At 35.4% G+C, this 26,219-nt stretch overlaps 1 protein-coding gene across 2 annotated transcripts in view; it reads left to right on the forward strand.

Moving 5' to 3' along the window:
* ELAPOR2 (endosome-lysosome associated apoptosis and autophagy regulator family member 2) overlaps positions 1–26,219 on the forward strand; it is a 169,043-nt gene that overhangs the window by 91,661 nt on the left and 51,163 nt on the right. Inside the window, exons 3-9 of one of the 2 annotated variants that reach the window (XM_079151662.1) lie at positions 6,460–6,655; positions 10,341–10,488; positions 14,211–14,297; positions 16,623–16,728; positions 17,714–17,866; positions 18,434–18,522; positions 26,035–26,215. In XM_079151662.1, the coding sequence (XP_079007788.1) occupies positions 6,460–6,655; positions 10,341–10,488; positions 14,211–14,297; positions 16,623–16,728; positions 17,714–17,866; positions 18,434–18,522; positions 26,035–26,215 (960 nt within the window). The remainder of the gene's footprint in view (positions 1–6,459; positions 6,656–10,340; positions 10,489–14,210; positions 14,298–16,622; positions 16,729–17,713; positions 17,867–18,433; positions 18,523–26,034; positions 26,216–26,219) is intronic. The other variant, XM_079151663.1, reaches the window with a different exon arrangement.

Here is a 26,219-nt window from a genome sequence, read left to right on the forward strand (position 1 = left end):
CATGGTACCAGGAGGAGTCATGGGCGACTCTTGGTGAGTCTGCCACTGAAACTGCAGAGAAGTTAAAGTGCTCAAGGTCACACAGATGAGAAAACTCAAAATTTGAATCAGGATGCTTTGGATCACATAAACCCAAAAGTCCTTTTGGATCATTCTGATAGAATTTGATTGTGTATCACAGATTTATCTATCTTAAATAAAATCATGCCTAAAACCCCATAATGTATAAATTACTTCTGTAGCTGCTTTGTTTGTTTGTTGTTTGTTTGTTTGTTTTTTGGGTACCAGGGATTGAATTCAGGGGAATTGGACCATTAAGCTACACCCTCAGCTCTATTTTGTATTTTTTAAATTTAGAGAGAGGGTCTCACTGAGTTGCTTAGTGCCTCTTTTGGGTGAGGCCCGCTTTGAACTCCTCCTGCCTCAGCTTCCTGAGCTGCTGGGATTACAGGCATGTGCCGCCATGCCCAGCTCTACCGTAGCTTCTTAATGCTCATGAATATTTATTCTTGGGGGAACATTGCAGTGTCTGCCACTATTAGAATTTCTACAGTAGTGCCTTCCATTATCTCCATCCAACCTTAAATTGAATATGGCAGATCCAGCCTTCCTTGCAACCTGTATATTTTGACAAGAAAATATCTTCTTAGGATTAAAAAAAAAAAAGTCTTTCCAGTAAAAAGGAAGAAGTAGTCCCACAAGCCACAAAAAACTGGTTTGATGTGAATTAGAGAACATCAGCAAGAAGTGGCCTGTTTTAATGAGCATTTTGGCTTCCTTCTGTCTTACTTTCATTTTGCAAAATAGGGAATAAAACATTTTTTTCTCTGCTTAAGAATTTCACAAATAAGAACTTAAAAAATAGTAATAAGGTGTTGTCCTCATCATGGGCACTGGGGAAGGAAGAGATCTGAAGCCTGTTCAGTTTCCTCCTTTTTGTGTTCTATGAGAAGAATGATGATAAAAAAACCTGACAGGTACACAAAATATTAATTATCTGATAGTGATAATTAAGTGGTTACATAAGTGCTAGAATTCAAATTTATTTTCAAGGCCTACAAATTAGACATTATATTCCTTCTTTATACTGCCTTTAATGGTAGAGAGTAATAGTATAATAGTTGCAAGAGTACCTCTTCATACAGTCAAAACAAAAACTGTCTATGGCTTTAAGCTTATTTTTAATAAAAATAAAATAGACATACTGGCTCTTCCTGATTTTGGAACTGATTTAACATTCCCCATAAATATATGTAATTATTGTATACTTAGCTATTAACTTAGGTTGAGAAATAAGGTGGATTTTACAATGACTTTAAGCTTAGAGAAATGTAAATTTGGTCTCTTTTGAAGAAGATGAGTCTATCCAGACTATCACAGAAGCTCTGTGAGAGTAGGGACTACCTTATTTACCAAAATTCTTTGGTGCCTAGTATTTGCCTACCAAATGGTAGGTATTCAGGAAATTTTGCTGAATAAATTAATACAATGTGATTCCCAGATATTTACTTGTATAAAATTATATAGGTTCACTCTATCATCAATATCTCATTAAATAAGTAAATCAGAAGTCCTTTTATTTATATTATTTAGTTTACTGTTTAGAAAACATGTTAATAATAAAAAAAATTGAATGAAGATAGCAAAAATGAACAAATTATGAATAAATGTAATTGATAGCCATAGCCTTTCAAAGCATGAGGTCTCTGGAGGAAGAAAAGCTAAATCTAAGAGGCCCTGTGATTAAAAATAGATGCTCTTTATTGTGAGACATAAATCATAGATGATAATCAGCATATAAATGGTTCATTTCAGTAACTTATTTGGTACATTGTTCTGGTCTATGCATGATCATATTCATGCTTTGGATTTTCATATCACTCTCTACTTTCCACAGAAACAGTGACTCCACAGTCTCTTGCTGGGTCACAACAAGCCTTCCTACTAGGAAGAAAGGGATGGGGTGTTCTAAATAAAATGCATGTGAATGGAGACACAGGGTTAAGTGGATTAATTACCCAAGACATTGCTACTTAGTGACGGACTAATACAAATGCTTTTTTTTTATATATCTGATTCCTCACACCTGCATATTTGAACCTTTATGGATTCATAGTAGCAGAAATAGATAACAGAAGAGAAGAGGCATAAAACCAAGAAAAAAAAAAAGAAAAAAAAAAAAACCAAAAAACAGTGAGTACAGCACAGGACCTCCTGATTGCAGTGAGACTTCAAGGGTTGAGTTTAAAATCTTCTTCCGAGAAACTTCCGTGAAGAATGTGAAATCTCAGACTGAGCCCACTGTTGAGTAGGATATGACTGTAAGCAAAGGTCTTTCTGTTATCCTATCAGAACTTTGGGGTTTGCTGTTCTTTGTTTCAGTTCAGTTGCTCTAGTATTTCAAGGTTTTTGAATAATAAAAATTGTATTTAGATATGACTAATGGATTAAATCGACATGGTCAATTCCCACAACAGTTAACAGCTACTTTTAATAGCTATCATCCTGCCTATTCAGTGTCCTGAGTTGTACTCTATAAACGTTTGAATGAAGAATGTAGTCCCTGAGATTATTATAATAATAATTAAAACCCTTTTAATTCAGTTAAAGACCAAATGCAAAGGTAGCATTGTTGGAACAGAAAGTTACTGAGGCTTAGATAGAAGATATCAGAAGAAGAAAAGTTGACCATAGTTGGAGACTGTCAAATGAGCCTGCAGTGCTGTGGACAGAAACAGAGTCAGCTGTATTTTAAAAAGAACATGTGGACAAATATTGGGGAGAAGCAAATGATTAATATATGAAAAGCTTTAGGATTTTTAGTTCCCTTGTTTTATTAAAAGTCCTCTGCTTACTTAACTAATTGACTACACAATTATTCTGAAGAGATTCAATATCATCAACTCAGTGGCCAAGGTCTTTTTGAAATGTATGTCTCAGGCCCCTCAACTCAATCCTTTGATGTCTAAACCATATTCAGTAGGTATTAGAATTATATTACTAATAGTTGTCTTTAATATTTTTTGTGTGCTTTAGGACAGGTACACTGCCAGATGCTTTAAATGGAGTATCTTATTCTCAGAATTCTTTGAGATAGTTATTATTACTGTCTTCCTTTCATAGGCAAAGTCATTAGACTTATGGAAGTTAGGAACTTGCTAAAATATTTCTCAAATGCATGCTTTAGTTATGCTTCATTAAAAATTCCATAATAAGTATAAAATGGGAAATGGTTATTGCTTTATAATTCATTTGAACATTGCTTAAGATTTAAGGACAGGAAATGAAAAATGATGTAAAGTATTATCATGAATTCAGTTGAACTTTGTTCACCCTTTTTTCATTAACTGGTTAATTGCTCAAATTAAATTTTTTTTTTTTTTGAGGTACAAACTTTGGAATCAGAGAGGCCAGGATTTGATTATCGGCTTTGCTGCTTATTAACTGAGTACCTTTATAATCAGATTATTTTAATATACTGTGGCTTAGTTTCTCATCTGGTATATGGACATAAAACCTCTCTCTCAGGTCTGTTATAAGTACAGTTGTCCCTAATTGTTCATGGATCTTGTATTTGCAAATTAGACCACTTGGTGATTTATTCATAACCCTAAAATTAGTACATGTAAAGTTTTCACAGTCATTTGCAGACATGAACAGAGTGGTATGATATTTGAGTCACCCTTGAACAAGGTGATACTGACTTCTTATTTGATCTCTCATGATAAAAAAGTATCCCTTTGTGGTCTATTTAGTTGCCATGATTTTAGCATTTTATGTGTTTACTTAAGTGATTCTGGCACTTACAACAGCCCTCTAAGTATAGTGCTAAAGTACTGACTAGTTCTCCTAAGTGAAGAAGGCTGACATATGCCTTTTGGAGAAAATATATGTATTTTGTAAGCCTTGTTCAGGCATGAATTGTAGGGCTGTTGTCTATGCATTCAATGTTAATAAATCAGCAATATTTATTAAATAAGATATCCTTTTTTTTTTTTTTGATACTGGGGATTAAACCCAGGGGTGCTTTTCTACTGAGCTACATCCCCAACCCTTTTTATTTTTTAGATTTTGTACTGGATCTTCCTGAGTTGTTGAGGCTGGCTTTGAACTTATGATCATCCTGTATTAGCCTCCCGAGTTTTGGGGATTACAGAAGGATTACAGAAGCGTGCCAGCACACCCGACTTAATAAAATATTTTCGTTGTGACCAGAGGCCATCAGGAACCTAACCCTGATTTTCACTAGGAACAGTGGCTCAGTATTTACTATTTTCATGTTGCCAGAAACTTGTAAAATTAGCAAGAATAACAATAATTTACTGTTTGTAAAGTACCAAGTGCAGCACTTATTATATTATAAAAACTCAGTACAAGTTTTTCTCAGTTTTCCTTCTGCCTAAGAAGTACTTCCAAAAGAGTTTAGGATATTCTTCATGATTTTAACAGAGATATGAACACTCTGAAATAATATCACTGTGTTTAAAAGACTAGATCCTCAAACACAAATTTTCTCCTTTTTAGCTTTTACACTCCTTTATAACAACCTATTATAAAATATTATTAATTAATTAAGTTAAAAGGTCAGTTTTGAACCCAGGCTGAATTATCTTCCCAGATAACTTTATCAGTAAGTAAAATTTTCAACTTTGTGGTGGGCGATGCAGTTTCCTTTACAACTATTCAACTCTACCATTGTGTTATTAAAGGAGTCATAGACACTATGTAAATTAATGGTTGGGCTCTGTTTCACTAAGACTTTATAAACAGGCAGTGGGCTATATTTGGCCTGTGGGCTATAGTTTGCAGATTCTTGATTTAGTGTAATGTTGGCTCTTGGTTTGTGATATTATTTATCATACTAGGGAAATATTATCTGATTCTGAGTTTTCTAGAAGTCCCATAAACCACTTAAATTAAGAAAAATTCCTTACCTGGATTTCTCTATTGGTTGTCCTAGTAGTGATTATAATAGCATGCAGTAAACATTTGTTATATGTCGGGCACTAAGTTAACCACTTTATGCTTTAATTTATTTTCTCAGCATAGTCCTATGAGACAACTACTGTGATAATTATCTCATTTTTTAGGAACAGAAACCAAGGCATAAAGAGGTAAAGTAACTCATTCTAGATCACGAAATTAGGACGAGGTGTAACCTGATCCTAGAGTAGTATCCTCTACCCCCGGATAATTTTGTCCTTGTAGCTGGTATTCAATATTCTTTGCCTAACCTTTCCTTATTTTCCTATGGTTTACTCATTTGGGAATGTTGATTTGAATGTTAAAAGTTCATTGTACAGCATTAAGGTTTTGAAGAGAAGCATTATATTAACTCAGTGGATAAGTAAGTGGATGAATGTGGGTTTTAGCTCTAATTCTTTAATTAGTTTTTCAAAATTAGCTTGTTTTTATCTCTGGCTAAGTTTTCCAGTGTATTCTAAAAGAGAAGTCTGCCTGAACACGAGGCTTTGCTGCTTTACTCGCTGCTGAGAGATTTGTTTCTCTTCATCAGATAATTTGGACATTTTATTTTGTTCTTGTTTCTTTGGTATCCTGATTAAAGGATTAGAAAACCCTTTTCTAGGTTTGAGTCATTAATACCACCCTGTCCAGAGCCATAAGCTTCAGGGACATTGATTTGCATTTGTTGAATGCACAATGACTTAGCAGCAGAACTGCCTTTTTCCTGTAACTGTGTCAACTGTTCTTACATTGCCCATGTCTGCCGTCTCTAGGTGTGGTTCTCAGTGTGAACAGAGAACTTGATATCAGAAGTAGGTGTGCGTGATATGACCAGGGTGGCCCTGAGAACATTGAAAACTGGGCTCAAGGCTTCAGAATGGAGATAACTTGTTTAGCTACATATTTAGCTTCTGTAGCCCCTTTATATTTAGTTCTCACTAGCTATATGTTTTATTTGGGCGTGATATGTGCCAGATACAACTAGAAATCCAAAAATAATGGCCCTTTTTTTTCCTGATGCTCAAAGTCACATGTTCCCTGCTAAGTGGTCTCTCAGATACAAGTGCTTTAGTGGAGGTCTTCTGGAGAGTGTACTTTGGGGCATGGAGAGGGGCAGCAATGACTTCCTGGTAGGGTGAAGAGTGGTCCTTCATGAAGAGGGCAATTTTTGAGTTGGGCACAAATGTTTTCCAGGTAGAGAAGGTCAGTTGACCAACGTCTCTGGGAGAAAAGACCACGACAGCAAGAAGGAAGATGAACTATTTGGGAATGATATGCATTATTGTTGATTGTAAGAGAGTGAGACAAGGCATGAGCTGGGTAAAATTGGGACCACATTGTGCGATGAATATAGTGACAAGGGAGATGTTGGAAGGCTTTTCTTAAGATATGACATGATCAGTTTCATAAAAATAATTCTGGTGATGGGATAAAGGGAGAAAATTAATGGATAAGTCCAATGACTAATGGGTTGTGCCTTCTTCTGCCTTCCAGCTTTCTCCTGTGCTTCTGGAGAGTATCTAGAGATGAAGAACCAGGTATGCAGTAAGTGTGCCGAAGGCACCTACTCCTTGGGCAGTGGCATCAAATTTGATGAATGGGATGAATTGCCAGCAGGATTTTCCAACGTTGCAACATTCATGGACACTGTGGTGGGCCCTTCTGACAACAGGCCAGACGGCTGTAACAAGTAAGAATCCAAAGGAGCCGTTGGATCTTGACTGAGTACTTGAGAAGGGTGTAGTTTCTCTTTTCCAGAAAGAGATTGAGGATAATCTTACGACTGATGGGGATTACAAATAAGCTAATTGCAAAGAGTCACATTTTTTGGATAGTCATTACAAATAAAGGAGCTAAATTTTCATGAAACTTTAAAATAATTACCCTAAGGCTATAATAGATACTGTATACAAAAATGTAATAAAGCTATTAGAGAAAAAAATCAATTTTCTCATAATCTATTTATAACCAAACTTAAGTCAGTGATGTTTCTACTAATATTTCTCTAATTTTTAATGGGTAATTTCAAATTGTTTTTTTTCTTTCAAAAGGAAGAATGCATAACCTTCATTTAGACTTAATTATTTCCTGCAAGAGTGAGTGGGTTAAATACTAATGTGGCCTTCACTTAGTTCCTAGGAGATTATAGCTTTGCCTATAACAATGTTGGAGGCTTGTTTAATTGTTTTGAAAAAAATCAAAGTATTTCTCTCTGGGCTTTGCCCCTTTGTGTTTTCCTGTATTGACTATGTAACTATGTGGCCATGTTCTGAAAATGAAACATCTGTTCCCTGACAATCTTCTGACAGGGTTTTTCAGGAACCCCAAATTTTCACTTCTTAGTATATGCAAGTGATCTAAGGATGGTGGGGAATTATTTCACTGTTCCACACAATGTACGTTCTCCCTTCCTTCCCTTCCTGTTTCCCCTCTTCTCACTTTTACTCTTCTTTTTAGCTCTCTATACCAAGCAACATTGATTTATTGCATTCTGTTCATGAAAATATTATTATTCTTCATGTATCTTCTGTGTGTTAGTCTGTTTTTTTCCCCCGTAACACCTGAAACTAGGTAGTTTATAAAGAAAAGAGATTTATTTAACTTATAGTTTCAGAGATCCAAGAGCTTAGTGCCGGCATCTGCTTGGCATCTGGGGAGGGCTTCATTCACCTTCAGCGTGTGTCAGAAAATGAAAATGCAGGTTGTCATGTGCAAAGGAAGAAAAAGGGGTCAACCTCCCAAGTAGTGAGAAAAGCATGAATTCATTCATGAGAGTTCAGGTTCCACAACCCAACACTTACTAAGGCCCCACTACTTCTTAATACTCTTAGATTGGCTATTAATTTCAGCAGGGATTTGTCAGGGATAAACCACCTTCAACACTTCAGCAATGTGTGTGCACACTCTGTGTGTTTTATTTATTTTATTTTTAAAAATTCATTTATTTGTTTTTTACAGACTGTATTTTGATTCATTGTACATAAATGGGATACAACTTTTCGTTTCTATAGTTGTGCACGATGTAGATTCACACCATTCATGTAATCAGACATGTACATAGGGTAATGATGTCCATCCCATTCTACCATCTTTCATACCCCGCCCCCTCCTTCCTCTCATTTCCCTCTATGTAATCTAAAGTTCCTACATTCTTCCTTACTCCCCACTCTCATTATGTATCGTGATTCACTTATCAGAGAAAACATTCAGCCTTTGGTACTTTTGGGCTGGGCTTATTTCATTTAGCATGATATTCTCCAATTCCATTCATTATCTGCAAATGTCATAATATTATTCTTCTTTATGGCTGAATAATATTCCATATATTATTAATTCCATATAATTATTAATAATATTCCATATATATATCACAATTTGTTTATCCATTCATCTGTTGAAAGACATCTAGGTTGGTTCCACAATCTAGTTATTGTGAATTGAGCTGCTATAAACAGCAGCTCAATTGATGTGGCTATGTTACTCTAGTATGCTGATTTTAAATCCTTTGGGTATAAACTGAGGAGTGGGATAGTTGAGTCAAATGGTGGGTCCATTTCAAGTTTTCTGAGGAATCTCCATACTGCTTTCCAGAGTGGCTGCATCAATTTGCAACTCCACCAGCAATGTACAAGTGTGCCTTTTTACCCACATCCATACCAATATCTTTTGGTAATAGTCATTCTAATTGGAGTAAGATGAAACCTTGGAGTTGTTTTAATTTGCATTTATTTAATTAGTAGAGATGTTGAACACTTTTTCATATATTTATTAATCACCTGTATATCTTCTTCTGTAAAGTGTCTGTCCAGAATTAGACCAGAGACCCTGTACCAAATAGAAGAAAAAGTAGACCTGAATCTTCATCATGTTGGCTTAGGATCAGACTTCCTTAACGAGACCCCTAAAGCTCAAGAAATCAAAACAGGAATCAATAAATGGAATGGATTCAAACTAAAAAGCTTTTTCTCGACAAAGGACATAATCAATAATGTGAAGAGAGAGCCTACAGAGTGGGAAAAAATCTTTTCTACACGCACTTCAAATAGAGCACTTATCTCCAAAATTTATAAAGAACTTACAAAACTTTAAACCAAAAATACAAAGAATTCAATCAATAAATGGGCCAAGTAACATTGTGTATTTTAAATAAAAGAGTTTCTTAGAGAAAAATACTAGTAGGATGTTATGAGACCTCAGATCTTTGTTTTGGTGGTCAGAAGATATGGACATGTCTTCCTCATCTACCCTATGGAATAGCTTATTCATCAAAAAAAAAAAAAATTCAATGACAAGCAGAAGTTTTCCAGAGTAGTGTCTTTTAGTATAATTTTCTCAATGTAAATTTCAGTCTGATATTGCTATGCTTTTCTTCTTTCCTTGCCCCCTCTTTTTATCTACCCAAGTGATCTTATATTCTTTTTATTTTATTTTTTTAGGTTTTATCATATAGGAGGTTTAATTACTGAGCCCAAAGTGTTCTTAGTATATTATGGATATGAGTTCTTGTATGTGTATATTTATATAATGTTCACTGTATATGAAGACAGATATATGTCTGTGTTTGTGGTACTGTCTTCAAGTCTGTGGCTTTTGCTTTTTTGTTTGCTTCAGGATGTTCTTTGATAACACGAAGTTTTAAAAAATAATAGTTTATCAACTTTATCTCTTACAGGTAGGTTTTTTTGTTTGTGTCTTAGGATCTCTCTGCTCACCATGGGTTGTGAAGGCTAGAAATTGCAATATGTGTTCGTATCATAGTGTAGGTAGTTAGTATACTTTGGTAACAGTATAGGTATACTTACACTCTCATCTTTGTGTTATTGTCACGTATTTAGAAGCATAATCTTTGTAATACAATGATATTCTGTTTTAAATAATCGTTTGTCATTAAACAACCTTAAAAAGATTTAGGGACTCAAAAGTCAACTCAATTATTGATGAGTTTTCTTTATTATGGCACATGGCTTCCTAAATGACTTAAAATATGAAAAAATGAAACTCTGTGTGTTAATCTTCTTTCTTCCTTTCCTTAGATTGTCCCTGTGTGTGTGTGTATGTTTATAAATAAAATTTAAGATGTTGTTGGAAAGAATAATTCCATTAAAGGCTACTGAGTTAGTGTTCATCAAGTTGGTGATCAAATTTTTATGGTGAAAATAGCAGTTTCATAGCAAAATTGATCACATAACCTTCAGTGATTTAGGAAGTTATGTGCTATCAAAAAAATGAACCTCCCCTCAGTAATGGAGTTGGCCTTAGAGTGGTGGAAAAGCTCCGGGTGTTTTCTGCTATGCTTTGAATCTGGATTATAGCTTTGTGACCAGAAGTGGTTTCTGAAAGTTAACAGAAAATGCCTCTTGGCTTTGTTTCCACAGCTCTTCTTGGATTCCTCGAGGAAACTACATAGAGTCTAATCGTGATGACTGCACGGTGTCTCTCATCTATGCTGTGCACCTGAAGAAGTCAGGCTATGTCTTCTTTGAGTACCAGTATGTCGACAACAACATCTTCTTTGAATTCTTCGTAAGGCCTTTTATATTCTAGACTCTACTTTTTGAAAGGCATTTCTATAAATTTCCCTTAATCTTTATTGCATTCCACTTTATACCTTCTCCCTTTTTTGTGTAAGTGACCCTGTTGGTAGTAAAAGAAAAGTTATTTCACTTAGCATGATATTCTCCAATTCCATTCATTTATCTGCAAATGGCATAATACTATTCTTCTTTATGGATGAATAATATTCCCTTGTGTATTTATACCACAGTTTCTTTATCCATTCAACTGTTGAAGGGCATCTAGGTTGGTTCCACAATCTAGCTATTATGAATTGAGCTGCTATAGACATCGATGTGACTGCATTACTATAGTATGCTGATTTTAAGTCCTTTGGGTATAAACCGAGGAGTGGGATAACTGGGTCAAAGGTGGAGCCATTCCAAGTTTTCTGAGGATCCTCCATACTGCTTTCCAGAATCGCTGCACCAATTTGCAACTCCACCAGCAATATAAAAGTGTGCCTTTTCCCCCACATCCATGCCAACATCTATTATTGTTTGTGTTCTTGATAATTGGAGTGATAAGCCAATCCCAAAAAACCAAAGGCTGAATGTTTTCCCTGATAAGTGGATGATGATATATAATGGGGTGGAGGGTGGGGGGTTAGAGAAGAATGGAGGAACTTTGTATTACATAGAGGGAATGAAAGATGGTGGAATGAGACAGGCATCATTACCCTATGTACATGTATGATTACATGAATGATATGAATCCACATTGTGCACAACCATAGAAATGAAAAGATGTACCCCATTTGTGTACAATGAATCAAAATGCAGTCTGTAAAAATTAAAAAAAAATTAAAAAAATAAAAGTAAATTTTTTCTATAACATTTGAGTTTATAGTTAATATTGTTTCTTTATTTTTGTACTCTCACCTCCTAGTATAACATTGGCTTGTTTTACTTCTGGTTATACTCATTAGATGACTGGTTTAGACTGTGTGTAACAAATATTTTCCCCAAAATTCATTTTAATTTAATTTTTTATAGCTGTAAATGCTATTTTGTTAAAATACATTTTGCCAATTTTAGTTTTTAATTTTTTTCTCTTTGCAATTTCAAATATACATATATACATATATATTCTTTTTACTGACTAGAATTACTCAAATGTATACATGAGCAAATATTTAAGAAACAGAAATGACTTCTGATTCTGTGAAATTTTACAGTTCAAAGGAAATGATGGATGGGATAGTGCATCTGATCTTAAATAGGATTATAGAATATAGAATATAATAATAGATAAATAGAATAGTGACTAAAATTATATAACTATTTTATGTAAACTGTACTTAATCTAGCAAATATTTATTGTGGCATGGACTCAAACATTTTATAAAATGTTTTCAGATTGACTTCTTATACGACGGTGCATGTTGTGCTAGTAAATGGGAGAATATTTTGGAAAATGTTTCTGTGCTCCAGATTTAAGGAACAAATGTACTAACAGTTCTAAAACAAATTTGTATTATTCTTGGTAATGGGTATTTCTAGATCAAAAGTTTGGGGGCAATAGATATTTTAACCAACAGCCTTAGATTTGAAGTCAAGAGATTCTGACTCTATCCTGACTCTGTAGTTGTTAAGTGTGTGTTCTTGAGCAATGAAATTAACTTTCCGGCCCTTGGCATTCCCTTGTGTGAAAGGACATTTGAAGGAGCCTCCTAGCACTAATATCCTTTGATAAGTTTAAAATGTTAAGCAATATTCAAACATTTACTTTTCGAGCTACCTTTTGTTTGTGAAACACTTCTCAGAGTGAATGATTTCCTATTTCTGGGGGCATTTCAACTGTATTGCTAAAACTAAAATAATGATGAAAGGCAAGACAGTTATCTAATTGTTAGAATAAACTTGTAGTTTTGTATGCTCAATAAGTCCCTTGAGAGTTGTCAATAAGGGTACTTTTAGGGCATAATGTTTCATTACTTCCTTTCAATGATGCCTCTGTTCTTCTGGTTTTAGTCTGAAAGGGGATGGCAAATTCATGATCCTTTTATTGATACTTCAGCTTTATAGGTTGCAATTTATTGACTCAGGGTTAGTATTTCACAGTCATCAGGTTGAAAGATATAGTTGTGCTCTGAGAATTATACATGTGAGCATCACTTAATTCGAAGCATTCATCCCTACCAATTTTTAAAATGCTGAAACTAAAACCTAGAGAGAGTAAGTGATTGGACCAAGATTATACCTTTACTAGTGTCAGAAAGAGTAATGGAACTCAGATCATCTGGGTGGTAGTAGAACATCATGGTAACATGACGTTTGCCTTCAACTGTAGAAAACTCTCAGCTTATCTACACACTGCCCTTGAAAGGGACATTCAAGATCCTTGTCTTCTGAATAAAAGAATTATGAAAATAGTCATTATGTTTACAATATAAATAAGACAAGAATTCAATTAATATAATATCCTTGGTAGCAGATATTCTCTGGTATTTGGATGGTAAAGGGATCTCTTTTATCATAACTAAGCCTTTAGAAAATTATAACTTTTAGAGAATATTTTAATGTTTGTAAACTGGTTGGGAGGATGAACAAAGTAGCAAAATGATTTAGAGAAGAGAATAATAGCCATTTCTTTTGACAGAAGTACAGGTAATGAGATCTTATTTAAACTCGACTCTGTTGCTTACTATTTTGCAATACTGAAATGATGGCCCAACTTTTGGATGCCTCTGTAGTCTTCATAGACCTGGAAGAGTAGTGTCCTAACCCTTAGGCATTTTGCAAGAACTGAGTGGAAAGGACAAGGTGTTTGGTGTTAAAGATTATCTGTAGTCATTTAATTGGCAAGGCAAATAATTAGCATTTACCCTGTGTTAGTTTTCTGTTGGTGTGACTAAAATACCTGAAAAACAACTTAGAACAGGACTTGTTTATTTAGGCTCATGGTTGAAGGGCGTGGTATAGGAAAGCCGCTCAGCTCATGGTGAGCAGGAAGCAGAGAGAGCAAGGAAGGCTCCAGGAACAAAATATTAACCCTAAAGGCACACGCCCCCCCCACCCCACACACCCTCATTCCTCTGGCCACACCCTACCTGTCTACAGTTACCGCCCAGTTAGTCCCCTCAAAATATAAATCAATCAAATGGATCAATCTGCCAATTGGGTTACAGCTCTCATAAACTAATCCATGTCACCTCCTGCATTAACACAGCTCCAGGGGACACCTGAGATCTAAACCATAACACCCCCAAATAACAATTTGAAACTTTCATTTTGGCTGTGGCCACTTAACTTGTGCATTGAGTCCTGGGGAAATGAAAACAAAGCAGACTTGATTTATTAACTTAAAATTTCACTGTCACTAATGCACAGATCATCTTTATTTACCTGTGTACACTTAGACCTGCCTGGTAAATACAAGCCGCTAAAATGTTTTAATAAGCTGGGTAGATTCTTTTGTAATGACTTTTAGTGATAATTATTTTCCTTCTCTTTCCTCATGGGCTAGTCTTTTTGTCCCAATAATGAGAAGGTTTGCTTAGAACTGCTCACCCAAGTATGCAGCTGTTACTTTGTCTCCAGAGGTCTTGGCCTATTTACTTGTTGGGAGTTACATGGTGTCTGTTATTTAGTATGTACTGAAAGGCATTCTTGTAGCCTGTGCTATATATGGAATTTAGTGGAAGCCATTATTCCAGAATCTTTACTGAGATCTTTGTGTTTACTCCACAGATTCAAAATGATCAGTGCCAGGAGATGGATACCACCACGGACAAGTGGGTAAAACTCACTGACAATGGAGAATGGGGCTCTCATTCTGTAAGTTTCTTTGTTTTTCCTTTTCCTTTTCTACCAATCCCATTTTTCTCCTTCCTTTCCCCAGCCTTTTCTAAGCACTCATTGTAAGAAAAGAAAAGGAAAAAAAATTTTTTCCATTAATTAAGGTAATTTCCATTTAGGAAAAAAATTGCCCCTAAGTTTCAGGGATTCATATTTTTATTTTTTTAGATTATTTTCCTACCTTTTCTTTTCTCCTTGTATTCCTTTCCTTTTCTGTTCCCATCAGATTTCAACTTTCCTCCCTTTTCAAGAAAGAACTCCATTCAAAATCAATATACAAGATTGACAAAATCTAAGTATGAAAGTTAACAAATGTGCCTGTCTCATGCAATATAGAACCATTGTCACTTGTCATCAGAAAGATCTTTGAATTCCTTTCCTCCAACCTTTCCCTGCAGTATCCCCAACAAGTGATTTTCAAGCTTGTTTTGTTGGGCACTGTGCTATCTCCATTGTTGGAGAGCCCTCTGATTTTCACAAAATCCACCCACTTTGGTCCTCAACCTGCTTCGTATTTATTTGCCATCACTGGTCAAAATTCTACTCTTTTCAGTCATGTTAGGTACAGTAACTACCTATTTCTTCACAGGGCATCTCTTTAAATACTTGAAGGCAGGATTATTGAATAGTGAGATTTGGTGAACCTGTTATTACTTGAGGCTCTCTTTGGAGTATGACACTACTTAAAATCTACCTCTGGCTTATAGTCGTTTCTTTGATTTGCTTAATCTCTTAGCGTCTGATTTTATTTTTTTTTTCATTTAAGAAAGGGGAGAGATGTTGCTGAATTAAATGTGACGATGTATGGAAAGGGCCTCACGTGGTGCCTGCGTTGTAGACTGAGTTGTGTTTCAGTGAAGGACCATCCATTCTTGCCTTTGTGGTTGTGGCAGTTGCCACATCCCTGAATGATTAACACAATATGCCCTTGCAGAGGTTTTCTTTTTATCTGTATGTTTGAAAGTAATATTAGTACCACTTAATATTCATTCACCTAAGCATGCAGTCAGCGGGGCTTTGAAAGTACAAGTAACCCTTGGCAACAGATATGTTTTCTTCTCTTTTGAGGACTAAATAAATACAGGCAGAAAGTCCTGAATGCACTACTTTTCCAGATCTCTGGCCTGATGAAGTAATTGTGCTGATTAATTTTACATAGTTTGAATTTGACCAGTCAAAGAGTGCATGCAAAAATAAAAGTAGCAAATGACAAAACCAGGAAACCTTAAAATTGGTTCACTTGCTGGTATCAGCATGAAACTTAGCAGAAAATTAGTTTGATTTTTTTAATTAGAAAAATGTTCCAGTGGCAAAGGAATCAAATACTAGACATAGTGTCATTCAGATTCATTTAAGTATCGGGGAGTTAAGTTATTCTGTTAGAACAGTCCTTTTTTCTTTTATTGCTATTGCAATGTTGTTTTAAAGTAATTTAAAAAGCAAGCTGTATTAGCCTATTTCTATTGCCATAACACACTGCCCAAAGTTGGATACTTTGTAAAGAAAAAGGTTTATTTAGCCCATTGTTTCGGAGGTCTGGGGCATGGCACCAGCATCTACTTGGCTTTTGTGGGGGTTTCATGGACAATGACATCACCATGTGATAGTGATTACATGATAGTGATTTGTAGGAAGCCAGAGATTTCAAGGGAGATCCAGACTTGCTCTTTTATAACTGCTCATTCTTGTAGGAATTAACTTGCTCTATGAGACTAGCAGTAATCTTTTTCTAGAACAGTCCTCCCAATGATATAATTACCTCCTCCTAGCCCCATCTCTTAAAGGTACCACTACCTCTTAATACCACCAAACTTCCAATTCATGAATCTTTAGGGGATACACTCAAGCCATACCCAAGTCATATACAAACCATAGAAGAAGCAAGCTTATTCTGTTGCTTTTTTTGTTTTCAGAGCTCAGAGATGTACTTGTGAATGGTAGTCTATAAATATGCAAGTGGGCTGAGTAACTTTTACCCTTTAAAATGAATCCCCTTTAAATATAAACCAAGACTTCATGTAATGATTTGAAAATCACTTTGTCTTTTTGTTCAGGCTTGAAGGATTCTTCTCCTTGTTTCTTAGAATATTTTGTGGATTGTCAAACTACTCTTTTTTTTTTTTTTTCTTTTTAAGAAATTGTCTTTGGAGCTGAGGTCAGAATTAGCTGGAGGCTTAAATTTGTTGGTCCTAAATTAATGGTGTTTCATTATAAGGCATAGAAAAGTATGTGAGGGAGTAGCTTTTGGGTGTGATTGGAAAGAAGTTGGCTTATCTGACCTGAATGTCTTGTTTCTTTGCACAGGTAATGCTGAAATCAGGAACAAACATACTATACTGGAGAACTACAGGCATCCTTATGGGTTCTAAGGCTGTCAAGCCTGTGTTGGTGAAAAATATCACAATTGAAGGTATTTCACAGCATGCTGTTTTAGCAGTCATTAATCCAGTTTTATAGTTAAAATATTTATTTGAGTATTGAATGGTTCCGGATGCATAGCATGAGAATTATCAACTAGGGACCCTGGTTTGATTTCTAGCAAATTCATTGATTGATAGTTTACTTTTTTCTTTGAACTGAATTATTTAATTTGTGAAAAGAGGTAAACATGATAATGACTTTAGGTGTCTGTAAATAAAGTTTCTTTGGTAATAGGAGACTATATTCATACAATGTCTGCTGTGCCAGACCTTGAGCTTTCTTGCAGAGTTAATAATCTGGTCATGGCTATATTCATAAAAATAATAATCTTGTAAACATCGCCACCAGGCTATTTCATAAACCTCTTATGCCTCTCTGGACCAGCTGGATTGTTTCTGGTCCAGGTGCATATCTGATAAACCCTGGTATAGTTTATGCTCAATTAGGGGTACTTGTAATTAAAGTATCAATTCTTCTTTATTAAAGTTTGACTTACATTTTACTGTGTTCTGATTGTGCTTGTTCCTGTGATGTTAACTTATTATTCATATGGACATCTGCTGGCCAAGGCTGGAATTGCAAACTGGAAGATAACCCATTTCTAGGATCTGTTGGTCTTATCTGTCATTTAATAAGTAGTGAAGAAAAAGGGAACAGGTCTCACAAAGATCAGGGAATTGTCAGGGATCTAAGAGTTTATCTCATTTTTGAGATATTAGATTTGTCTTTTGATGAATCATTTAATATATTTACCTCTATAAAAACTCTTAAGTGTTTGCTGTACTAATTTTGTTTGATTCAGTAGATATCCCTGTTCTTTGCTTTCTTAGTGCTGAATTAATGAAATAAAACGATTGAGCTGAGCTTACTATTGACATTTCCCTCTTATGTCTGTGTAGAACAAGTACTATAGGCGCTGATTGACTTAGTGATGTGGGTCTCCTTCCCATGCCCTGTTTTTCATTTCCACACAGGGGTGGCTTACACTTCAGAATGTTTTCCATGCAAGCCAGGCACTTTCAGCAACAAGCCAGGTTCATTCAGCTGCCAGGTGTGTCCCAGAAACACCTATTCTGAGAAAGGGGCCAAAGAATGCATAAGGTGTAAAGAGGATGCCCAGTTTTCAGGTAGGGCTGGTTTATACTCTCTTTTTCTTTTTCTTTACACATTTTTCTGGATCAAGTATACTGTCATATGCCAGCAATGGAGGAGGGTCAGATGCCAGTGTGCTGAAAAGAATCAATATTGAATGGAAAAAAAAAATATCTATCGCCTTATCCCTTTCTGCATTAGTTTTCCCCCTTTGTCTATGTTTTTCTTTTATTCCATACTCCATAGGTAAGAGCTACGGCTATGTTTATATCAATCTAACGCACGTTTTACTTTTATGATTTATTGGTATAGAGCTATACTGAGGAACTTTTAATTCATTCCAAACTTCCAGTATTCAGTGATAATGAAAGAAATACAGTGTCTCCTGGGAGCACTATGATATGCTCCATGTATATCATGGGTAGATTTATTACTCAAGGGAAAATAAAAATGTAGGCCTTTATTTTCTTTAGACCTAGCTTATTCTACATAAATTGCTCTGGTAAGGTTATTTTTTTATTTAACATTTTTGTTTTGATTTTTTCTTTTCTTACAGTCACAAAGGACCATTTCTGAATATTGTTTTTGTGTGTATGTTGCAGAGGAAGGATCCAGTGAGTGTATGGAGCGCCCACCCTGTACCACAAAGGACTATTTCCAGATCCATACCCCATGTGATGGAGATGGAAAGGTATCTGCAGTGTTCCCATATTCATCCAATTATTTCCCTAGTTTGAACACACCAAATTCGTTCCTGAGGGAGATTTTTATAGAAGAAATTTGAGTTTAGGTGTTGGAGCATGCCTCCCTGGCTTTCATTTTCAAATCTATTACTTATTAGTTCTGTGGGCAAATGACTGAATGCCTCTAAATCTGAGTTGTTTAATCTGTAAAATGGGATTGATAACAGTACTGTGAGACTGCTATAAGCATATGTGAGATATTCAGTACAAAGTTCCCAGTCCAGTACCTGGCATGAACTCTGTATGAATAACTGCTATTTTTTTTGAGCGGGGGTGTCATACTGGGGATTGAAACCAAAGTTGCATTATCACTGAGCTACATCCCCAGCCCCTTTTTATTTTTATTTTTATTTTTTTAAATTTTGAGACAGGGTCTTGCTAAGTTGCTTAGGGCATCACTAAGTTGCTGAGGCTGGCCTCAAACTTAAAATCCTCTTGCCTCATCCTTCTGAGTTGCTGGGATTATAGGCATGTACCACTGTACTCAACTGATTACTGCTATCATTAATGTTATATTTTTTTCTAAGTAATGTCAAAAAGAAATCAGCTTTCAAATGTGTACTGCAACTCACAAGATAAAAATACCTTGTAGCTTCTATTTAATTATTTGGCTACTCAGTAGGTTTTATCAATAAAAGCTATGCAACCATAGGCTAATTTACCTGTGGAGGATTGCTATTTAATTGAATTTAGAAAATGCAAAGTAACTACCATATAAACAACATTTATCCAGAGGAAAAAAATTCTCACATAAACTCTGTAGTTGATCCATCATTCTCTTAATTAAATAATTAGCCCATAGCAGCCTACATCAGAAGAGAAACTGAGATTAAACTGATTGCTATGTAGTGTTCCTTACATGTTTGCATCTTTGAAATAATGATGTTTTAAACTACTTTGGAAAACACATATCAGAAAAAATTGTCCCTTTTTCTCCTTAATTTTGCACTCCCACATTCTAATCTGTACTTTTTATACTTACATTGATTATCTTACTCTTAGGTCTTTATTTCTTTTAAAGGACTCTTTTATTGAATACTTAAGACTAAATACATTCCAGTTTAAATTAGTGGAAAATTACAATGGTAAGAAATGTAACTATCACTTTCAGTTAGAACAGTGACTCAAAATCACAGCTATTAATTGACAAGGAGTTGTAAAATAAGGTCTTCATGTCCCTATACCAATGACTGAGTAAGGGTGTTATTAGTGGATTGAAGAGTGACGTGGTATAATAATTTTTTAGCTGAACTTTTGTTAGCTAAATTTGTCCTTATTAATAAGTCAGGCAAAAGTAAATTTAGTCATTCTATGTAATCATGAATTTAGCATTACTGGGACTTGAAACGAGCTCTAATATGCAAAGGGATTTTATCTGAGCTAACACAAAAAATATGCAAAAGCCATATTTTATATGTAAATGACTAGTTTATTATCTTAATTACAATGTCCATGACAGTGTGACAAAATCTAGTTGATCTGGGCCTAACAGAAGTGAGACCACACCTGCATGTATTATGTGCAGAATGCACACACACACACACACACACACACACACACACGTACACACACAAACACATGTGTACCCATGCATACGGACTATGTTTTTTCATTGTGTCTGGATGAGGTTTGATCATGTTTTGTGTAGATTTTTTAATAAAATGAAACAGTTTACTAGACTATAAATTCAGTGATTTTGTTGTTGTTGTTATTTTTGTTTTTAGAGAGACTTTAGACTTATTTCAAGATAAATGTTTCTGGCTTCAGAAGGAGACAGGAGAGCAGTGGATACAATGTAATATATATATATATTTATATATATATAGTGAAGCATAGATTGCATAAATGAATTTGTGATTTTTTTTTCTATTTTTGTTTGTTCCAGCACTTTCGTTTTCCTGGTTTCATATTTTTCAAAGGCATTTGACCTTGCTGAGACTAGTATGGAGATTTACCCATAGTTTAAAGATGCTTCACAGTGGTTCAACAACCGTGTGTGGTTTTCTTTGTCCTATGATACTCTTTTTGACCTCTCTTTCCCCTTGCTTGGAGAGGATCATCAAATTGATTAAAAAGGAAAGCAGCTATTGAGGTATATATATTCTGAACTTAGAATTTATATGATGTGTTTGTATGTTTATTTTGAATCTTAGTTCAAAATAAATTGCTTTCTGCCTATAGGGAACATTTCTTCAGGAAAATGCTAATAGGAATTGGAACTATTCAAATCTTGATGCTCTCATTTCATCCGGAACATGTGGAATGCCTACCCATTTATTTATTCAGTGAATCTATACTGAGCACTGGTTGGTTACACACAGAGTAGTGGGTGATGAGGGCAGAGCTAAGAATAGAGAAAAATGTAAACATCTGAGAGATGTGGAGCTCTCTAACTTCAGTGTGCATCAGACTCACCTGCAGGGCTAAAATGCGTTTTTTTTGTGTGTGTTGCAGAAAGAGTAATTCTGTCAAGCATGTAGAAAGCATGTACTCTTAAATATCATGAGCAGGCCCACCAAGATTTTCTGTCTATACTTGGAATTCCCACAGAATTTTGTGCATACTTCTCTTGATACTTTCATGGTAATCATAGGCTTTGCTAGCATTTTTATATCAGGTCACTTTATTGCAAATTGACCATTTTCTCCACTGATCTCTCAACTTCCTGTAGATAGACAATGGTTCATGCTCATTTAAAAAAATATCTCTAAGCTGGTATTGTGCCTGGCATATAGAAGTTAATGAAACATGTTGAACAAATTAATAAATAAGAGACTTAGTAAATGAATGATGATTATCACTTTGAATGTTGGATTCTGTCCTCTGGATAAAGCTTGAAAAAAGTTTGACAAAATGGGCAGAATGTAGTGGAGAGAGGCCCATATATTTCATAGAAAATATGATTGAAGGAGCTGTGACTATTTCTTTGAGGTGGGGAAAAGACAATGGGATGGAAGGATCATGTTCGTTTTTGTGACATTTCTTGCTAGTCTTGCAGAGATTTGATCTCTCTTATGGAATATGCATGACATATGTATTCCTCTTGGAAATAATGATGATGACAATAATTATATTAGTAATCACAGTGTTAATACCTGAAGATGGCATTGTGCACATGTTTGTACATGCACTGTCTTCATATCTGTATCCACATATTCAAAAATTTCCTCTAGTTGTTTCTTCAACAGCTGTGTACTTTAAACATTATTATACCCAGCTTGCTGATGAGGATACTGAAGCACACTGAGGTTAAATAACTTCCCTAATGTAACAGCCAGAAAGCTTTAAGTCTGGAACTCTAACCCAGATTGTTTCCAAACCCAGTGCTTTGTATCCCCTTCATATGTTTTATTTTAGATTTTATAGCAGTTTGTGAACTTGTCTCATCAGTATTAGATTATAACCTCCTTTGGAACAAACAACTTGTCTTATTAATATTTAAATCTCCTGCTGTGCTTTGTTCTAATCTAGGTACAGAAAAAATTTCCTAAATAGTTATTTTAAGCATTTAAGGGAAATACTAGAAAAGAAGAAATATACTTTTTATGTTTTTCCATAAGACACAATTTGGGCTAATCCAGTGATCGTACAGAAGGTAAGTTCCAGTCAGAGGCAATAATATTCTAAGAAGCATAGCTTCCCAGCCCTAAATTGACATGTCTTATTAAATAGGGAACTTTTTGCAAGGCTAGAAGAGCTCCTGGTAGGGAAGATGGTTTAGCAGGAAGCCTTCTTAGAGGAGGTTTTTACTTAGCTTTTTCACTACTGTGACTAAAGGACCTGACCAGAACAACTGTAGACAAGGAAAAGTTTATGTGGGGCTCATGATTTCAGAAATCTCAGTCCATAAGTGACTGGCTCCATTCCTTGTGGCTCATGGTGAGGCATGACATAATGGTGGAAGACTGCAGCAGAGGGAAGCAGCTCACGTGATGATCAAGAAACAGAGAGAGAGAGAGAGACCCTACTTGCCAGATACAAAATATGTACCCCAAGACCATTCCCCAATGCCCACCTCCACAGCCACACCCTCCCTCCTTCAGTTACCACTCAGTTAATCCCTATCAAGGGACTGATTCACTGATCAAGTTAAGGTTAAGGCTCTCATAACCCAGTCATTTCTTCTGTAAATCTTCATGCATTGTTTCACACGACCTTTTGGGGTACACCTCACATACAAATCGTAACAGGAGGCATTAGACTACATGCCCAACTGCTTTATCTCTGAGTCCAGGCAGTTTGTGGATCATAAGTTGCTAGTATTTTGGTATCAAATTGCCTTGTACTTTCTTTTCTTTTTTGTGATATTGAAGATACCTCAAATGACTCCAAGTGTCCAATATCTGTAACATAATACTTCTGACTGATCCTGTAGAGATAAGTTTAGGAGATATTTTAAAAATAGGGTATAAAAAGATGTGAGTATTTTATCTGACTTTGCTCACATAGGATTTAAGCAAGTTAAATGAACCTACGTTGCTTACTTCAGAAGGTGGGGAAGCAATATAGCACTTCTCAGCAACTATGGGTGTCTGAATTTGTTTAAAATAAAAATTTTAGTCTTTAAAAATATAGGTATTTTAAAGAAATAACTTATTAAAGAGAATTCTCACATCATATATTTCATCCACTTGAAGTGTGCAGTGTGGTGTTTTTAGTGTATTTATCACAATCTAATTTAAAACATTTTCTTGCCTAAAGCCTGGTGAGAACCTCCAGATAAATCCCTGTGGTATCTTCCATATTGAAGAAGATGACCACCAAGGTTGTTAAGAGCTTATAAAGGGGAGAAGGAGATAACCATATGAGAAAACAAAAACAGCAAAGCTTTGTAGGAAAGGAATTCAGGTGGAGACTGCCCTGTAGCTAGATAGGCTAAGGACCTATTTCAAGCAGCCATGGATGTTGAATATTATCTTTAAGGAAGGGTCAAACACAACCTGGCAGCATCATGTGGGTCATTCAAGAGAGACAAATGATAAATGACCAGCAGTTAGCAACTGGAAAGATCAAGTTTTGAGAGAGGCAGGGGGGCCAGCATTAACTTGCTTGGCTGAGACCACTTGTACCAGAATAACCTGGAGCTCAAGGCAGGTTAGAGGCCTTGGGGGGACCCTTTGAAAGCATATGTAATTCAGCTCTGATGAATTCAGCCAATCTATAAAGGGTTAATACATCTGTGCAGCAATATTTGAAAAAAGAAAACAGGTTACTATGGGCAAATCCAGTCTCAAAAGTTGCATATATATTAGTCCTCCTGGACTTGAACTTTATTTAATATGGGAGCCAGCTTCCAATGAATTCCTTCTTTTGTGTGTGTGTGTGTGTGCGCGCGTGTGTGTTAAATAACAGAAACACACAGGGGCATTGTAGCTCTTTTGTAATCTTAATGGCAATCTGGTAAATTTTACTCTGTTGGGGTTGTGATTTCACAAAAACATCTTATAATTATATATCAAAGAATGAATTGTTGATTTTTCACCTGCATTTTAAGCCATCTGGTGTTAAGTGTCATTAATATTAATTATTGTCTTTCCCAGTCAGCTGAAGTTGAAAGCATCTGTTCCCATTAGAAACAGAGGTAGAGAATTAATCTGCCATGTGAGGCAAGGGACTTTGTAAACAAAACTTTTACTACAGAGTCATATTTGAAATTTGACTTCTCAATATTTAAATGCTTAAAGGTAGTGCACATTTTCTAATTTGTAAAAATTTGGTTTGCTTGCATTACAAATTACATGGTTAACTGACTTCTCAAAATGCACTTACACATTTTATTATTTTTGTCTTTACCAAACTGACTCTCCTTGACTACTTCTACTTCACCTTTACCAATTGTGCATGACTTTGGGTGGGTTATTTAATAGCTTTAATCTGGACTGTTTCCTCATTTCTAAATAATATGCAAAATGGTTGTGAAGATTATATGGTAGTGTACAGTATCAACACCCACTCCCAGTATGTGGGTACCACCTATTCTCAACCATATAGTAGCTCACACATTTTTATTAATGTTGAAATAAATTAGGAAATGAATGGACTAGAATTTGAAATTTATTTTTTATAAAGTCAGAATTTTAAAAATCCAATCCCCAAAATATGATGTTTCATTTTCTTAGAATCTCTGAATTTTATATTGCCTTTCCTATGGGAAATTAAGAACCTTTTATAGAAACAGTATGTAATTAATTTTTTCAGTTATTTAAGAAGCCCCAGCTGGAGCTGCCATTATTTTATAGATGGTAACAGAGGCATTTGGGTGGAATGGCTGGTTAAAGTTTATCATGATACATGCTGTAAAATGAATGTGAGAAAAGGGAGTATTTATAATTATGTTGAGACATTTACCTTATAACATTTTCTTAAGCATCCTTGTTCATTGGGTAATCTACTCTTCCAAATACTTGAGAATAAAATTGAGGGGCCTAAGGGCTTATTATACATGATTTTCTACTAACTAGAAATAGTGGTGGAGAATTGCTTTTAAGTTTGATTCTTCTGGTTGAGTAGTAGACTTCCTGTGGCAGAAGTTGTTTTAAAGGAGAAAGAACACATTCGGCAGATTATTAGACGTGGGAGGAATTTTTAGTCTGCTTTAAAGAAGTTATATTTTATTATGAAAGTGTTGATTTATTTTTCTGATTTTATCAGAATACCTTTTTTTCCCTTACGGAGCATATCAAGTTTGTTTTAGAACAGCTAACCCATTTGATATATCTGGTTTCAAAGTGAGAATATCAACTTTATGATAACAACTTTTTGGGTTTGGCTGAGTTAGTTATTTTCTATCTTGTTTTGTGTGGGGTGAGTGCATATGTGGAAGAGAATAAAGGATGGGGTTTAAATGACTCTCACTGAGGGCAGAGGCTGCCTTAACCCCTAAGTTCAGAACACATGGAACAGGGCCAGAAGCTCTGGAGAAAATAGTTTAGCTGTAGCAAGACAGACATCAAGTTATTGAAGAAGACTCAGAGAGCACCAACCAATATTTATGTACCATTAGGATTGAAATTTGAAGCTGCTTCTATTTTTTTTTTTTTTGAAAAATAATCTTTTTCTTTTGCAATCACCTTATGCAAAGCATGGTGTTATGTGCTGTGGCTGGAGGATAGGAAAAGTTCAGTGGAGGTCTCAGATGAGAAAATAGAAACCACAGTTGAAGAATAAGATGAATGACTGGCTAGAAGAGTAAGGGCAACAATGAGATTGTATATTTTAAAGAGAGATTTCATATGAGGAACATGCTGTGTATGTGGTACCTAAACTGTGTATGTAGCTTAGGGTAAAAACAATTAAAAGTAATAGTTTCCCCACCAAACTTTGCTTTTTCTGTTATTTTGTCACTGGTATTTCAGATTCTCTTCAGCTAGCCCTTCTATTCTGCCACTGTTTGCCCATTTCCTAGGCTCCAGTTCGGTGTTTTTGTGATAACATTGTATGCTTGTTTGTTGTTTTTACAGACACAGATAATGTACAAGTGGATAGAACCCAAAATCTGCAGGGAAGATCTCACTGATGCTATTAGATTGCCCCCTTCTGGAGAGAAGAAGGATTGTCCGCCCTGCAACCCTGGATTTTATAACAATGGTTCATCTTCTTGTCAACCCTGCCCTCCTGGGACCTTTTCAGATGGAACCAAAGGTAG

The sequence above is a fragment of the Sciurus vulgaris genome, assembly GCF_902686455.1.
Source record: "Sciurus vulgaris genome assembly, chromosome: 8".
In the NCBI taxonomy this organism is placed as follows: domain Eukaryota; kingdom Metazoa; phylum Chordata; class Mammalia; order Rodentia; family Sciuridae; genus Sciurus; species Sciurus vulgaris.